Below are 16791 nucleotides of genomic sequence, written 5' to 3'. Positions count from 1 at the left end.
GCATGCAATTTAATAATATAGTGAGCTAAATTATGTATAAGTGGATACATACGAAGTAGAGAGACGGAAAAAGAAATCTAATACTCCGTAATAGTTTTCCAGGTCCAAGAGGTAATATATACACATCACACTACATGATTTTTTTCTATACATATAAAAAATTGAAAATTAAAAATAAAAACAATTTTTCTTTGAAAAAAGGGAAGAATTCATAAAGTTTTTTTAACCAATCAATTAATAAGCATTGTCCGGAATAGCATTTTTTTTCTTTTCCCGGCCAAGCATTTTCGCAGTCAATTTCTCTCAAATCAAATGAAGCAAGCATCCTCCGTGGTCATCGAAGACATGAAGCTTCTGTTTGTAGCCCATCGAAACTTCTCTTTATCCTGGGCTCCTCAGTCATCCAACATTCCAGCGCACCCTCTTAGTAAATGGGCTTCATGTAATAGGTCCTCTGACCTTGTGTCTGTTGGCCCACTTGGCTCACTTCTCTGTCTTAGTTCTTTTCTCTTTGTTAGGCCCAAAAAAAAGTTTTCAAAGGTAGGAAAATTACTCAAAATAAAAGAGAACCATAAGCCAAAAAATTACAGGCGGTGGAACTTTGAGTCAAATTAACTCTTTTAATACATGAATGAGTTGGGCCTCAAATTGGTCCATAGTTAGAACATTTGGCATAAAACAATTACCTTAATTAACCACCTAACAATTTTAAGCCCCACAACCAAAAACCCAAGTACCCAATGAAATACAATACGTAATACAAAGTAAATTAGAGTACAGTACATAAAGCCTACATCACCGTACAAATAGAATTACAAAGGAAAGGAAAGGAAAGGAAAGGAAAGGGAAGGGAAGGAAAGGGAAAATTTTGTCTTTCTTTGGTCAATCGAGTCAACACAGGGTGTCAACTTCTCAAACCTAAAAAGATGCCAGAATAGAGTATCACTTGGCCGTCCACATCTCAGTCAGATACACATCAATCAAGTACACTTTTTTGTTAGGTCAGTTACTACTGCACGCCTCTTTTGACCCATTGCTTTCTGTCAACTGATAAAAGTACCTGTGTCCACTGTCACCCTGATACATACATACATACATATATGTATGTGTGTGTGTATATATATATATCATCTATTGTGCTCCAAAGTCCCATAAGTGTATGGTTGCATCACTGGAACAAGCTGCCACGTATCTATCATCAGCAATCAGAGCATTTGCTTCACCTATTCTCTCGTTAAATCTGTATAGGTGCTGTCCCTGCTGCTCTACCTCCCACACATTTATTACGCCCCCGGCGCACATTAGTGCGTATCCACCGTTCATACACCCCAGAACACTCCTCTGAGAGGCGCCCCTCACCGTAAACCTACACACCTCCTCCAGAGTACCAGCCCGGCGCACACTAGCCACACCACGACTGTCGACAACAATGAATGCGTCGTTGTTAGCGTCAACCGAGCCCACAATTAACCCTGTCTGAAACTCTTCCTCCCCAAACACGATGCCTTGGTTTGCTAGGTCAAATACAATAACCCTAGGACTCGTACATGCCACCGCCGATTCCTGACCCGTGATTCTGATTCGGCCTATTAACACCGTCAGCTCAGTGAGTAGGTGCCAACCCATTACCGCCTCCTGGTCTGTCAGCGTCCCGCCAACGAAGAGGAGTTCCTCAGTCGCACCATCCCACACGTGAAAGGCACGACCTGGAACACCTGCAATCCAATCCAAACCAATATATCTCAATATCTGCAAAATTCTAAATTTTGAAATAATTTCAGAAAATACATATATATATATATATATATACTATTAACCAATTTCATGCACCTGCGTACAGGCCAACCCACCAGCGGGCACAGCCAGTAAAGTCGACCAAAACCCCATCATTGACCTGGTTACCCAAGTGGGTTCTCCGCGCTGGAGGTCCAACGTCGGTGGCTGCAACGTGGATGTCCCCGTCAAGCGAGGCAAAGACGAGCTGGGTGTCGGAGAGGATGATCCCGGAGATTGCGGGAGAGAAGCGGCCGATACGATCGCGTTGGTGGGATTGAAAGGTGGAGAGGTGGAGTCTGGTGGGCAGGTGGAAGAGGCGGACAGAGCCATTGGAGAAGCCGGCGGCAAGGAAGTTGTCGGAGAGAGCGAGGCGGCGGCAGGAGAGGCCATCGTTGTCGTCGTCTTCGGAGGGGATGAAGTGGAGGGTTGAGTAGATGTACTGTCCTACCCGGAAGTTGTGGGCTGTGCGGTGGCGGTAAATGTACTCGTCGCACCATGTATCGTGGAGGAGGTGGTGGCGATTCCAAATACTGGATGTGAGATTCTGCCATAGGAGGTCCGAGCGAGATACGGCTAGCCACGTGGAACATACCTGCACCCAAACACACGTGAGAAACTACATCAGAGTTCAAATGTGATTTTTGCAAGATCAAAGATTGTTTGGTATTTCTTACCTTATGGCGGAAGAGAAGAAAAAAGAGATCATATAAAAAGTAGAGAATAGAAGTCTGATCGTGGTGTCTTGATTCATGAAAAGAGAAAGAGAATATATATATAAACAAATAATAGTACTACTAGTATTTTATCTTAAAATACAAGTCTCAATCCAAACCTAAAGAATCTTTTTTTTAAACCACCAATTGACATTGGTCGATGTGATTATTTTTCACACCCCTCCCCCTCCTAACAAAAAAATTTTGTACTTGAGCTTCTCACAATTAACTACTCATGGACAGTACTTGCAACCCAACATGCTTTTGTTTTGGGTTCAGGCTTAAAAACCAGCAAATGTTTCTGATTTTAATTTTTTTTAGATTTTAATTTTGGGAAAGTTAGAACGACCTAGAATAAGAGCTAAAACAGAAAGATTTTCCTTTTTATTCTATATATATTAAGCAGAATAATGTCGCATCATAACATTTACTTCATCATTTAGCTAATTATTTATTTGCATTTTCATTAGTGTAATTTTTATTACAAACTACTGTTGGTCCACAGCATTTTCTTAAATTGTTTTCTTTATGAATCTCAAATATTACCCTCCCGTATCCAATTAGTAAAAGCCAAACATTCACAACACCAAATATGTACGGCCTATCACTCCTGCTATAACTTTTTCCGTATTAAACTTTTATTCACAATACAGTTAAAAAAAAAAAAAAAAAAAACTTTAATTAGGAGAGACAAAAAAACAAACTTTATTTAGGAGACACTTGGCAATGACAGGCGGGTAAAGTAAACAGAAGATACTGGAAAGTAGAAAGCTGTATAACATATATATTAACAAAAGAAAGGTACAAAATTAATTAGATCAAGTAGCGTGATCAACTCAATTTTTTGATTTTCGAACAAGACTTGTCTCTCACGGGTGAGTAAGTGAATTTCTTTTCACCCCTAATTTGATCCAATCATAAATGTCACAAATGTGTGCTAGTATAGTCAAATCACAAATATATATATAATTTATAATTACAAAATTAGAAAAGTAATAAATAACGACAATAACTTTTTTGAAATAAATTTAACTACCCTCTCTTTGATTTTTTTTATTTATCAATTTTCTAATTTTGTAATTACAGATTATGAGTGTAGTTGTAATTAGACCAGGTCAGCTGAGAGTATAGATAATTTACTCACCGATAAGGAGGCAAGTCTTGTCCTTTTTTAAATATCCCACTCACCTATTTATGGATATTCGGAATGCTTTATAATTAAAGATTAACATTTATCCCCACTAACTCTTTCACTTAAATTCTAAATATCCGTAGAAAAAATTTACTCTTTTAGAATCTACTATTATTTACAAATTTTTGCAAATTTTCTATTGTCTACACCACAAATGCTTCATTTGGTAGGAAGGAAGAGTGATAGAGGGAAAATAGAGAAGAAGGAACAAACTTAATAATTGCAAATTATGAGTGTAGTTGTTTGGTAGAGAGGATGCAATGATAAATATTAATCTTAAATTTTCATTTATCCTTAGCGAAAAAGGGATGGATGTTTCATCTTTCCTCCTTCACAAATTTTCATCCCTCAAAGTATGGACGAAAGACAAAGAAAGCAATGCAAGGGTATTATAAATGTTTTTAAATTATAAAATTTTCTTTATAAACACTTTCTGTTTTTTTTTTTTTCCTCCTAGCAAACAAAATTAGATATTATCTTAGTATCTTCTCTTCCATTAAACCAAACCAAACAAAAGAAGGAAGGACGCAATCTCTTCATAAGAGATGTTTTATTGTTCTCTTCAATCCAATTTTTTTCCTTCCTACACCAAACTGAGCATAAATTTTTAAGAAGGTAATTTTTAATATATATTTTTATTATGGGGGTAGGGAATAAATTTTTAAATATATAGCCCTTCTATGGCGGGTCCACGTACTTTGTTTATTTTTATAATTTAAAAGTAAAAAGAATAAATTAGAAATATTAAAAAATTTATTACATCCAAATTTGAATTGGGACAATAAAAAAAAATAGACACCTTTTACGGAAGAGAGGGACTAATAGTTTAAAATTTTACATCATTCTACAACATTTCATACTTGTCTGTGACCCACTCTAAAAGTGAACCTTACTAGACACTTTGGTTAGATAACCCAAAATCTAAGATACTTTAGTAGTCCCTAATAATATAGATTAATTCTAGAGGATAATAATATATATGACGCTTACAATTTGTGTGCATTTAAATTATTGCAATATTTGAAATAATTTTTTCAAGTACATGTTAGCAGCATTTTTCTAAATTGTTCTCTTTATTGAGTAGTCTCATACATAGAATAGAACCAAATACTGTAATACTACCTCGGTTTCAAAAAAAAAAAAAAAAAATTCCTGTGTGTGAAATATTTTTTTTTGGAACAGAGGATGTATATTACGTTTTATGTTTATGAGTATAAACTTTTAGCTACGAGACAGTTATGGAAAGCAGAAAAAAACAAATTTTATTTATTAGACACTGAACATGGCAGTAATGGGGCAAGAGAGACTAGAGACTATAAAGTAGTGTAGCATGGTGGGAGGGCACGTTTTTATAAAAAAAAATAAAAAGAAAAAGCTGAAAGTAGTCAGAAGCTCTAAATAAAGTAGGAAGGTCGATAGTTCGAAATTGTCTTATACGGAGTAGTACTTACTCGTAGTATATACATAGACTACTATGTACCCCTTGTCATTGTACAAAAAACCATCATTATCCCTACTATCAGGGACGAAGACTGACGTTCAGATTAGCAGATAAGGCGTACAGTAAGAACGAACACAGAGATCACACACTTTTGACTACACCATCACATATGTATATACATATATATATATATATATATATATATATATACATGTTTAAAAAGACGTGTAATTGATAAAATATACAACACAAGCAACAACGGACAAAGGAGAGTGGATGTAGGGATAAGAGTGAAATGTATCCAAAGGCCAAGAAAACGACTTGGGGACATAAAAATACGAAATATATTATTATTTATTACAGTAGTATACATACAAGATGGTAGATATAGCAGAAGGATGAGAATAGAGGAAACCAAATAAGACAAATATCGTTTAGCTGTGATCCAAACATTTAATATTATACACAGTACGTGTCATAAAAAAGCTTAGGAAAACATTGGATTACATGCCTACTTTGTGACCCTTCTTTTCTCTCTCTTTCATTTCCAAGAAAGGGTGGCCAAAGGACTGTCTCGTTAAAAGAAGCGAATCTTCAAACCCTACTCCCTCCCCTCCCACAACTTTGTTTCTTTTTTCTATCCATCAATTTCAACTCCTTTTTTTTTTTTTTTTTAATAAGTATCCATCAATTTCAACTCCTACATTCATATTTAAATAAAATCACATTCATATGATGATCTATCAATTTCTAATGCTAGTCTCTTGATCATGTTTGATTCAATGACTCAGAAGGCAATTTTCTTTTGCATCTGTAGTATAATATGTACATTTATTAATTAATATGTAATATTTGTGCATATTGGTATCATTTATATGGGCATGGGCTGCACCTGTACGATGCCATGCTCGATGATTTGTTGTCCAAGAAGGATCTTCTTGTATATAATACCCAAATCAAATAAGAAAATACAAAAAGTAACGAAGCTATCTTTATTCACATAAAACATGAATAAATTAACGACAGTACTTGCAGGTTCTTTAATTTTATGTATGTAGAGTAGCATAAAAGGTAAAAGGGACACAAAACCAACTCAGCTCTGAGCCCTGAGCTTTTGCAATAAGAAGACCTTATCTTTTTTTCTGATGAACTTGGAAGTGACAAGGAGACATTTGGTTTTAAAACCAGCATTGCACTCCATGTGCGCGCTTCTTTAGTCTCTGAACATTCTGGATTTTGACCCATGTTTCACTGTGCCATTTCAATGATCAACAAGGAACCAAAACCCAATCATCATTTACTAAGCAAATACTAATTATCCTATATGAGGCTAATTTATTTGTATTAAACCTTCCAATATATATTTGTATTAAATCATTATTTTACTTAAAACTAACTTCACTGAATTGTTTGATCTTTATAAAACTCTAATGTGATGCTAATAATTAACAATGAGCCATTTTATTAACTTAGTTTAAAGTAATTTTAAGTAGTCAAATTAGAGCATTAATTATTCTATCTAATTACCTTCTTCTTCTTTTTTCACTATTCTATTTCATTTCGTGTCCCTATGATTGAACCGTTACCATATTCTCTCGGCCCAAGGTTACAACTTCATAACCACTCCTCTATATAGGAGTATTATTCTATTATACCTCTTTGCATGCCAGTAGGTTCCTTAACTTGCTAAGAGTGTTGTTCATATATATATATATATATATAATTTTGTGTAACTTACTATGTTAATCAAAATAATGGTAATAATAAATTAATTTGAACTACACCATGCTCCATGATATATGAAATTTCATTCATCTAGAAGACCGCCTAAATGTTTGGTTCCTTTATTTATCTTTTTCTAGTTGATTTGTGCTCTAATTATGCCGCGTGTCACGACAACAAGGAAGATAGACCTCAATCTCATTACAGTACTTATTACCATGTAGGATTTTTTTTTTTTTTTTTGGGTAAAGTGATTTATTGCCATATTGAAACAAACTAAGGAACATATATTTATCTGAGCCCCTCTCTCCCTCCTTAAAATAAGTTTCTACCTAATTAAGTTAAAGGAGGTGACCATAGCTCTCTCTCCCTATCTACATTTTAGAGTCATAATGACTGTCTCAATGGAGAAAAGAGGTACAGTGCCAAGAAAGTTCAGTCAAAAAGTAAGTTATTTCCAGAGCTTAAAAAAGGATGATGCAGAAAAAGGGAAAGAATTCAAAACCAAAAGAAACCTTTTTTTATCGCAAAATGACATGAATCAAGAAAAAAGGGTCCATTTATGGGTATTTCTAAAACCAAAAGGAAGAGAACTGATATTACCCAAGAGAGGAAAAGGAAAATTTTAAATTTTAAATTTTAAAAAGAAAAAATGACCATATAAATGTGTCATTTTCCTTTCATTTTCATATTTTTGGTTAGAGAAAAGACTCGTCAAAGGGAAGTCTCTATCACAAGGAGTTCCTCTATTTGGATGTTCAGCCACATCAAGGTATCACATTATACTTACACATATGTGTATATATATAATACAAATAGTACATACTCCCTCCGTCCCAATATAAATATTTTCATTGTATATTTTTACTATCTTTAACTGAATGGTGCCTTTTCTTTTTCTTTTTTTCTTTTTAATGTTTTGCAAACAGAGTGATACATTGTGATTAGGATAATAATCTGAAAATATTGCGAAATCACCATGCCCAACCATATCTCAAAAGAAAAAATCTGATCAAATTCACATAATTGTCTCCATAATCGAGGAAATGTTATATCAATAGACGCAGAAATGAATAGGTGTATATATATATACGAGTATATATTATTTGTAGAGAGAGAAAAAAAAACCTGAAAGACATTGAAGAGGGCGCGTGCGGCAGCTAGGCGGTCAATGGAGCGAGACGCATCAATGGCGACTTGAGAAGCGAGAGCTTCGATGAAAGGCTCCGGCCAGACTCGGTTGCCGAAGCGGCGGCGAGACGACGATGGACCTTCACCACCACCTCTTCCTCCGCCGCCGTCTCCGCCTGCTTCAGTATCCTGTGATGAAGAAGAAGACGACGAAGACATCCAGTTGAGTTTTGTGTATGTATATGTTAACGGAAGGAAGAGAAACGGATATTAGGAGACAAAAAAGGGAAACAGAAAAGCGAGAGATATAAAAAGGGCCAAAGGGGACCCAAAACGAAGTGCTACAAAGGATATGCATATACACTTTGTATAGTTGTGAATGTATGTATATATATATATATATATATGTTACATTTATACAAATTAAATCTCTTTTCTTTTCTTTTTTTTAAACATCGATACATACATGCATTTAAAGTTCATAACAACTTTATGGTAAAATAGTATTGTATGTATTTTGGTCTTTTTATCTAGCTTTTCTTGCTCTGCAAAGACGGCTCAAAGTGGTAGGCATGAGAGCGAAGGTCTTTTCAAATTACCAATGGGTTTTTTCAGGTGTACATATCTGCTTCCTATCTGTCAAGTGTGTCATCGATTAGTTTATAGGTGGGGGAGAGAGAAAGAGAGTAGGGTACTAGGGGCTGTTTGGTAACTTCGAACATTTCATTTTAGGGAGTTGGACTCGTATACTTTATGTGGATGGTTCCCTGTTGACCTGATTCTGTGAGGGTATTTTTGATTAAAAACAGTTGGTTGAGTTTGGAAGTACCAGCATTTTAAAATTGAAAGGAATACGGTTCAAAGTTTGAATTATTGTTTTTTCAATTTGGACATTAATATTCCCAAACGGACAATACTTGGGTCACCACATGAGTTTTATACTCTCTGATTTTGCCTCTAATACAATTTAAGTGCATGTCCAAATTTTTAAAATTTTAGTAAAAGTTATCATTCAACTTCTTACAAGTTAAACCCAATTTTAATATTTTCCACCAATGATAAAGGGAAAATAAAAAATAAAAAATAAAAAATTTATTAGCCTATCAATTGAAGGTGTTGGGAACTTGGGAGAGATCTAAAAAGATAGATTTAACTATGACAAAAAATATATCTACGAGAAAAGCTAACTCTAACTAGAAATAAATATACGAGAAAAACTCTATTCAAATATAATATACAAGAAAAGCCTATTCAACACATGATATAATACATTATTTAAATAAATTTAGTAATTTTTTAATTTCAAATGGAGATTGGAATAGAAACAATAGTAATTCTTTTGAAAAAAAAAAATTAGGATTCTGTTTAATCAGTAAGAAAATGGGTAATGAATATTTTTATAAATTTTAAAATTTTAAATATGTGCATAAATTATATTAAGTCACATCAACTGGGAGGATGAACTTATTCTCCAACGGAGGACCCAAGTATTGTCCATCCCAAATATAGAAGGATTGATAAAATAGTTTTCACAAAAATATTTAAAAAGAGTAATGCTTTTAATAAAGTCATGAAAAAGTCTTGAACTCTCCCTATGCATGTAATGCAAGTTACGCAAATTTATTTTAATAATGACAATACTTGGGCCGTTTTTTCTTCTTGTTTTTTTTTTTTTTTTTTCTATATCACAATCAGCTGTCTTCCTTTTCTCTTCAGGATAAGGCATATCTCTCTCCATCTCCATATCCAACCTCTATCTGAAACCCTAGTTTTCACCGTGCACTACTTGCCGCCGCCATCTTCCTCCACTGCTTGTGGTTGCCTCCATTTTAAAACCCGAAGTGTGAGTCTCTAAAACCCTAAGTATATAGTCTTTAGTAAGTGTAAAATCTTTATAATTTCACACGTAACACTATAATAGAAAATTATATATATATATATATATATATATATATATATATATTTTTACTATTAAAAAAACTTAAAAGTTTTAGTCAAGAACTCGACGTGTATCTAATATATAATTTGTTTATTTATTGAATGGTTAACGTGTCTTTTTAAAAATTTTATCTTTATTTTCATCACTTTCAATTCGATTGCTTATAAAATTTTATTAATTCATAGGGCAGTATGCCTAGCAATCCAATATTACATATAGACAATCATAAATACAAAAATTAGAAGCATTCATGCAAAACATGATAATAGGCAAAAATAATAATAATATTATTATTTCTTCTATGATTTTATAGAATTTTGATTTTTTTTTTCTCTTTACTAAAAAGTGAATGATTATTTTGTTTTGGAGTTGAAAATAATTATTTATTTATGAAGCAAGTTTGGACAATAAATGATTATTTATTTACTATTTTCTATACAAATTTGAGTTTTTGTTCTCTATTTATGTTTAGTTAATTGAGATCGATGTGCATTGATGTGAGACCAAGAGAAGAAGAAGAAAAGAGAATTTTTTTTGTTGTGAGAGAGAAAGGGCAGAGTCCGTTCCATATATTATCGTGTTTAAGAAGGAAAGAATGAAGAAAAAAAAAAAAGTTTAAACGGTAAAGAATGAGTAATGCTCATCTTTAATTTATTTTTTATTTTTTATTTTTTAAACACATATTTCAATGACATTCAACCATTTATTTTTTATTTTTTAAACACGTGTTTCAATGACATTCAACCATCACAAGGTGAAGGATGAACTTCAGGCATTGTCCTTTTACTAATACCTAATCAAACAAATTTTGTTTAGGATTTTAAGAATTAGAGGCGGAGCTAGTGGGGCCATCCCCACCCCTTCCATTTTTTTATTTAAATTTTTCATTATTCCTAAAAATCATTAAAATCCCTTTAATTTTTTTTCAAAACACCAGTATATTCATCCCAAATTAAAGAGATCGTCTCCTTGAACTCATAATTTTTTTCAACTTGAACCTTTTTAAGTATCCTTTTGAAAGTTTAATTATTGTGACACAAAAAATTGATTATTATTATAGTCTTTGCTGCAACGTATCCTTTTTTTCATTACATATACACATATATAATATCTATTATATGAAATTGAGGATAATATTAAATTGATCGAAGTACAAATGTAAATGTATATTTTAATTATAAAATTAATAAATAAGGAGAATTAAGTTGTTGAGTGGATTGACCGCACTTCTAATTCTTTTTCTTTTCAACTTTTAAATTTAATAATTTAGTATAAAATTAGATCGCATTAGTAGTTATTAGAGGGTGCCTATTAATCAGTAAGTGGGTAAATATTTTCCATTACATTAATTAAAGAAAAAAATAAAAGGAGAAAAATCACTTAAGTTGCCTCATGTTTAATAAATGCATGAACTAGTTTTATCAAATATTTTTGTAAAATGGTATTTAGAATAAAAAAATATATAAAGAATGATTTACCAACCTTCATTGGCAAGTCCTAAGAACATTGAGAAAGAGGAAAAACTCATAAACTAATTTTTTTGTGACTATCAATAACAATAATAGTGTCATATATGTTAATACTTTTAATTGTCACTTCCAAAATAATTTTTTTATATTTGGACAAGTTACTAAAGTAAAAAATCTTGTTTAATTTAAACTTGAGAGATTTTGGTTAGTTAAAACTCATTTTTTTTTTTTTTTTAATACTAGTAAACAACACGTGTGATGCATGTGAGCAGAAGTGTGTATAACAAAAGAATAAAAAAAAAAGAAAAAAAGAAGAAGGTAAGTACAGAAAATACTCCTAAAGTATGTTTACAGTGCATATCACATCCTTCACGTGCAAAAAATACCCCTAAAATTTCAATTTGGTGCAAATAAGTTCATTTGACAAATTTAAATCCTAAGTTGACTAAATTATACTTCCTGAACCATTTTATAAAATATATAAAAATAAATAATTTTATAAAATAGCCTAAAAGGACGCTGTGAATGATGCCCCTCTAGTGCAAAAAACACCCATAAAGTTTCAATCTGGTGCAAATAGGTTCTTCTGACAAATTTAAACCCTAAGTTGACTAAATTACCCTTATTGAACCATTTTATAAAATATATAAAAATAAATAATTTTATAAAATGACCTAAAATGACACTATTGGAGGACGCCGGTAATGGATAAGTAAAGATAAACATAAAAAATAAAAATAAAAATAAAGTATAAAATAAAAGTAAATATAAAAATAGAAAATAAAACAAAAATAAAGTACAAACTAAAGAGAACAAAAAATTTTCAAACTCCAAAAACCAGTGTACACTAATATTGGGATTATATATATATATATTTTTTAAAAGTGTTGGTACGGAAAAAAAATAAATAAATAAAGAAAAAAAAATAGTAGATAGGAGTAAACTGGAATCTCAAGAAATTAAAATCCTTGTTCTACAAATTCTCAAAGTTAAAAAAAAAAATGTTTAGAGATATATATAGAGAAAAAAGTTTCAAAAATATAAGGTAATGTGCACAAAACGCCCTTATAATATGAGATTAGTAGCACATATACCTCCTTGGACAGTTTCGGAAGGGTAAAAGGGCAAAACGGATATTATATCACTAATTTATGTCAGAGGGGTATTTTTGCATAATGTGAAAAAATTATGAATATTTTTTTCACGCTTTTTCAAATAAGGGGTAAAAGTGTTACACGGAGTATACTTTTGCGGTATTTTTTGCATTTGTCCCTAAAAAAAAAATATAAGAATAATTTGCATTATTATTTATTATATATAAATAATATTATAAAAACATATTATTTATTGAAATAAATAACATTCTAAAAATTTTAAATAAATTATAAATAATGAAATATAAAATAATTTGTATATACAATTTTTGGTTTTGGATTTAATTGTTATAATTTGATATAGAATTGTTGTTATGTATTTATTGAAATATATTATATATTTTATTCTATAATTAGATTTCCTTTTATTAAATTTCATTTTTTTTTACTACAAAATTATTATTATTAGTAATTCTCCTCTATTTAGATTTCCTTTTTATTGAATTACATAAATAATTTTTTTACTATTATATATTTCCTTCTTAATTAGATTTTCTTTTATTGAATTTCAGTAATTTAGTTTTTAAATATTATATATATATTTTTCTCTAATTAGATTTTCTACTACTATATTATATAATAAGTTTTTTAAGATTACATATTTCTTCTCTAATAAGATTTCCATTTATTGAATTTTAGAATTTCTTACTACTATATTGTTATTAGTATTTCATTCTTTAATTCGATTTTTTTAATTTAATTTCAGTAATTTAATTTTTTAATATAATATGTTTCATTCTCTTGAATTTCATTACTTTAATTTTTTAATACAATATATTTCTTTCTCTAATTAAAATTTCTTTTATTAAATTTAAGTATTTCCTATATATTATTATCAAATTTTTAAGAATATATTTTTCATCTCTAATTAGATTATTCATTTATTGAATTTCACTATTTTATACTACTATATTATTATTACTAGTATATCCTTCTCTAATTAGGTTTTTATTTTTATTGAATTAAATAAATAAGTTATACAAGTAAATAATTTGAAACACGTTGTACTTTTAATAATAGAATAGATATATAGGTTTCATCCAGGTAATAATGATATATCATTTCTCAAGTAGAATCAAAGTACTCAAATTTTTTATTTTTATTTTTATAAAAATTGAAACAATTGATGAAGAAGCTTTTTGATTCTCTCTCTCTTTCTGTTTTACTTTCTCTTCCTTTCCTTGATAAATCATTGATAAAAATTTGATTATCTAACAATACTTATTTGTTTATCTTTTCTCTTTTTAATTGTAACTTATCATTTATACTTCTCTCTTTATATATATTTTTCATATTAGTTTTCCATTTATTTATTTAAGTTGTATTTTTATCATTTTTTTTTTCACAAGGTATATATATACTTTGACTAATATTTAAATAAAATTATATTACAATTAATTTATAAATTTATCAAATTTTAGTTATAGGATAAATTTCCAAAATTAAAATTTCCTGGGTCCACCCTCACTCCGATATGAAACGAGTGAGACAAGAAGCATTTATAATGTATATCTCATTTTTGTTAGGCCAACAAATTATAATTAGGGAAAACTACATATAAGTAGTATTATGAGCTTTAAATAACAAATTGATCAATTTTAAAAGTTAATTTTTCACATTGATTGAATTAAACAAAATAATTACAAATGCATCAAGAATTATTGCTAAGGTCCGTAATGGCTTCACACTCTTATTACAAAATACAAAAATATCCTTCTTAAAATTATCTAATTTCAAACATTAAAATAAATAATTAAAATTTAGTTTAACTAGCAAATAAAAATTCTCCATCTCTTCTCTTCGTCGTCCATCGCCATGGATTACCCTTCGGAATTGATATCATCGCCATGGATTACCCTTCAGAATTGATATCATCTGATCTGAAAGGTAAGAATTGAAAAGGGAAGCTCTACAAACTTACTATAGCATTGGTGGTATATCACATAAAAGATTTTTGAATTGTTACCTAAAAGAAGCTATTATTATTGTTAATATATTAGAAGATGTCAAAACGGGATTTATTAAGGATTTCATATCCTAGCATGATAATGAAGTATTGAAATATCCACCTGCCTTTCTTTTTTCTTGTCTAGAGGTTTCTAGTTGTTCCTTCTTCAATCAATTATAAAAAATCACAATAAAATTTGAGATGCTAAATTGATAACCCTATGCAAGAATCCTAAATTCATAAGATATAACATACTTCTAAAGCCTACAGAGTCCTAGATCTGAAACTCCTAAACAAAAATATAACATATTTATATTTATATGCGTGTGTGAAGAGAGAGAGCGAGGGACCTAGAAGACCTGGACGTTGGTGGCTGATTGACGACGAATGTAAGTGATAGAGAATTAGTATTAGCTAGTCAAACTAATTTTTAATTATTTATTTTATTATATTGAAATTATATAATTTTAAGGAGGATATTTTGGGATTTTGAAATAAGATTGTGAGGATATTTTGGACCTGAGCAATAAATATTGATGTATTTGTAATTATTTTGTTTAATGCAATCAAAATAGAAAATTAACTTTTAAAACTGATTGATTTGTTATTTATGACTCATAACTTTATCTATATGTAATTTTTCCTTAATTGAAGATATAGAAACACAGTTCCTTTAATAGAATGTTACTATATTTAACAACAATTTTATAAAAAAATAAGTAAAATTGTATTTATAAAAAAAGAAGAAGATAAAGTTGTCGAAGAAAAATAGTTACCTTAAGCTTCATTCGATAGTTATAGTGAAGCTAAAATTAGTAACTATTAATAGTATTTTTAATAGTTAGAAAATACAATATATTTAAAAATTTTTTTTTTTCTTCTTAATTACAGGGGTTTCTATTAATGTTGTGAAAGTTGCACAGCTCTTGATTTTCATAAGTTGGAATGGGTGGGGTTCCATTATGAATTTTATTGTATTTGCAAATATATATATATGGCAATAACAGGTTACCCTTAAAAAATAATAATAATAAAAAAAATCCCGCTCTTGGAACATAAAAAGAAGTCCCAATCTTCGTATCATAAATTGTCACCCGTATATGTCAGTGTCTATTATTACTCATTAATTTAGTAGACACTAGAGAGTTTACATTATTAAGTTTTTATAGACAACAAAAAAATTAATTAAAATTCATAATTTGTATTAAATCATGATTAAAAAGTTCACAAAAAACTGTAAAATTCATTAAAATCAATATTTATTAAATATTGTAGTAAGATTTACATTTTGAGTCTAACTATAGGGAATTGAGAGGATATACAAAAATTTCTAACCAATTCAAATTTATTGATTATTTATTAAATTATATATGACTCGAGTCATTTATACCACGTTCTATTTTAAATTGGGATAAGTGTATAAAACACCTTTAAAGTATACTTTGCGTGACACTTTTATCCCCTATTTAAAAAAGTGTGCAAAAAAATCCCTAAAGGTCTGTTTGGTTACATGGAAATAGATGGTGCAAAGTGAAAGTAAAAGTGAAAGAAAGTGAAGTCAAAGAAAAAAAAATTAAGTTTTCATGGTGCATTTGGATATCATGAAAATTTTTCATGAAAGTTGTGAGAAAATATTATGATGTTAGAATGAAAGAGAAGAGAAAATGATTGTACTTGTCAATATTGCCCTTATAATTTTAAATACTAAAAATATAAATAAATTTGAGTAAAATTAATTCATGCATCAAATTTTGTTGTTGATAATAATATTCTGAACTTGTGTGAGATATCAAGTCACCTGGATTTCTTTATTCAAATATATATATATATATATATATATATATATATATATGATTTGGACATTACAATTTATATAGTAATTGTAAGGACGTTGATGAAATGAAATAATATTAGGATTTTTCCACTAGATGTTTGTTTATATTAGAATAACCAAAAGCAATAGAATTTTACATATAACAACCAAGTTTATGAGAGTTTTCTTTTTGAATTCAGCTATAATTATATAACTATATAATATTTTGTATTATTCTTTTTAAGGCACGTATATGTTTCCTAAAAAGTTAATATGTATATATACATATTAAAAATTAATATAATGCACTTAAAAAATACCCACCATAATATGTTATATGTATATATGTATTTAGAAGGGAAAAAAAAAAGAAGAAAAAAAAAGAATAAAGCGATAAAATAGATAAAAAAAAATGCTAAAAATAAAATCTCTCCAATTTCACAAGTTCATTTACGTTTGGAAAAAAAAATGTTGGTCAAAAAGGGAGAAAAAG

General features: G+C 29.8%; 1 protein-coding gene across 1 annotated transcript; it reads right to left on the bottom strand.

The window, feature by feature from the left end:
* Positions 1-1131: 1131 nt before the first annotated feature.
* LOC132310491 (transcriptional regulator STERILE APETALA) lies at positions 1132-8194 on the bottom strand. Its single transcript, XM_059808662.1, has 3 exons — positions 7973-8194; positions 1831-2368; positions 1132-1715 (listed from the first exon to the last, which is right to left on the bottom strand). Exons 1-3 carry the CDS (start codon positions 8192-8194, stop codon positions 1132-1134), a joined length of 1344 nt encoding a protein of 447 aa, XP_059664645.1.
* Between the last annotated feature and the right edge of the window lie 8597 nt (positions 8195-16791).

This window comes from Cornus florida, unplaced genomic scaffold, assembly GCF_030987335.1.
Source record: "Cornus florida cultivar Cherokee Brave unplaced genomic scaffold, ASM3098733v1 CherokeeBrave_3.0.0_Hap2_Chr05, whole genome shotgun sequence".
NCBI classification, from domain to species: Eukaryota; Viridiplantae; Streptophyta; class Magnoliopsida; order Cornales; family Cornaceae; genus Cornus; species Cornus florida.
This window is presented reverse-complemented; position numbering and strand designations above follow the sequence as displayed.

What these genes read in the sequence shown, in the direction of transcription:
- LOC132310491 (XM_059808662.1), bottom strand. Translation starts at nt 8,194, where the DNA reads ATGTCTTCGTCGTCTTCTTCTTCATCACAGGATACTGAAGCAGGCGGA. An exon ending in CCCTCTTCAATGTCTTTCAG is followed by an intron (nt 2,369 to 7,972) that starts GTTTTTTTTTCT and finishes GTTTGGGTGCAG; the next exon opens with GTATGTTCCACGTGGCTAGC. An exon ending in GTGGGTTGGCCTGTACGCAG is followed by an intron (nt 1,716 to 1,830) that starts GTGCATGAAATT and finishes ATTGGATTGCAG; the next exon opens with GTGTTCCAGGTCGTGCCTTT.